Source organism: Haliaeetus leucocephalus, unplaced genomic scaffold (assembly GCF_000737465.1).
Source record: "Haliaeetus leucocephalus isolate CR32 unplaced genomic scaffold, Haliaeetus_leucocephalus-4.0 Scaffold274, whole genome shotgun sequence".
NCBI lineage: Eukaryota > Metazoa > Chordata > Aves > Accipitriformes > Accipitridae > Haliaeetus > Haliaeetus leucocephalus.
In genome coordinates, this window is record NW_010972710.1 from 135,370 (window position 1) to 136,293 (window position 924).

General features: G+C 67.2%; 1 protein-coding gene across 1 annotated transcript in view; it reads left to right on the top strand.

Annotated features, from left to right (window-relative positions):
• Positions 1–924, top strand: part of HOOK2 (hook microtubule-tethering protein 2) — a 6,282-nt gene that overhangs the window by 2,828 nt on the left and 2,530 nt on the right. The window contains exons 12-13 of the mRNA XM_010569821.1: positions 410–520; positions 616–697. Of these exons, the coding sequence (XP_010568123.1) occupies positions 410–520; positions 616–697 (193 nt within the window). The remainder of the gene's footprint in view (positions 1–409; positions 521–615; positions 698–924) is intronic.

Here is a 924-nt window from a genome sequence, read left to right on the forward strand (position 1 = left end):
AGGTGGGCGGGGCTGCAGGGGTCGGTTGGGGCGGGGCTTTGGGCCGGGGTGGAGCAACATGGTCCAGGTCCCAATGCTGCTGGGACTGAGGGGGTGTGGCTTCGGGGAAGGGGCGGGGCTATGTCTATAGGTTCCTCCCCATGTGGCATAGGTGGGGCGGGGCCATGCAGCAGAGGCGTGGCCTATGGGGAGGTGCGTGGGGCCATCCCCAGCAGGGTGACCGATGGTGGGTGGAGCCAGGGAAGGGGGTGGGGCTATGTGGAGCTAGGGGTGGGGCCAGGTGGGCAGGGGTGGGGCCACCTACGGGTCAGGCAGGGGATGCTAGCAGAGGTGTGAAGGTGTGGTGGGTGGGGCTGTTCCCAGGGCGGGGCTAAGGGCTGGGGGTGTGGTCAGCTGTGGCCCTGCCCAGGTGGAGGAGCTGAGTGGGCAGCAGGCAGAGGCAGAGCAGCGGGCAAAGAAATGGCAGGTGGAGTTCAGGAACCTGCAGGAGAAGTTCGAGGCGTTGAACAAGGAGAAGGAGGTGGGTGGGGTGTCCTTCCCCCTGCCCTGGCCCCGGATGCCCGGGGTCCCCGTCCCGGATGGCTGTGTCCCCCCGCTGACATCCCTCGCTCACAGCGGCTGCTGGAGGAGCGGGACACTCTGCGTGAGGCCAACGAGGAGCTGCGCTGCTCTCAGGTGCAGCAGAGCTGCCAGGCAGGTGGGTGGGGGACCCTGGGGGGAAGGATACAGAGCCCCCTGGGGAGGTGACAGACCCTGCAGGGAAGGGAGATCCTGCTAAGCACAACCCTCGTGCAAGACACCAGAGAATCCGTGCTCAGGGCTGGGGTTTTGGGCTGGGGCGGTAACCCTGGGGGGGGTTTGGGGGGCTTTGGGGGGGCTGGGGTGCAGTGGGGGTCCACAGAGTGCAGTTTGGGAGTGTCACTT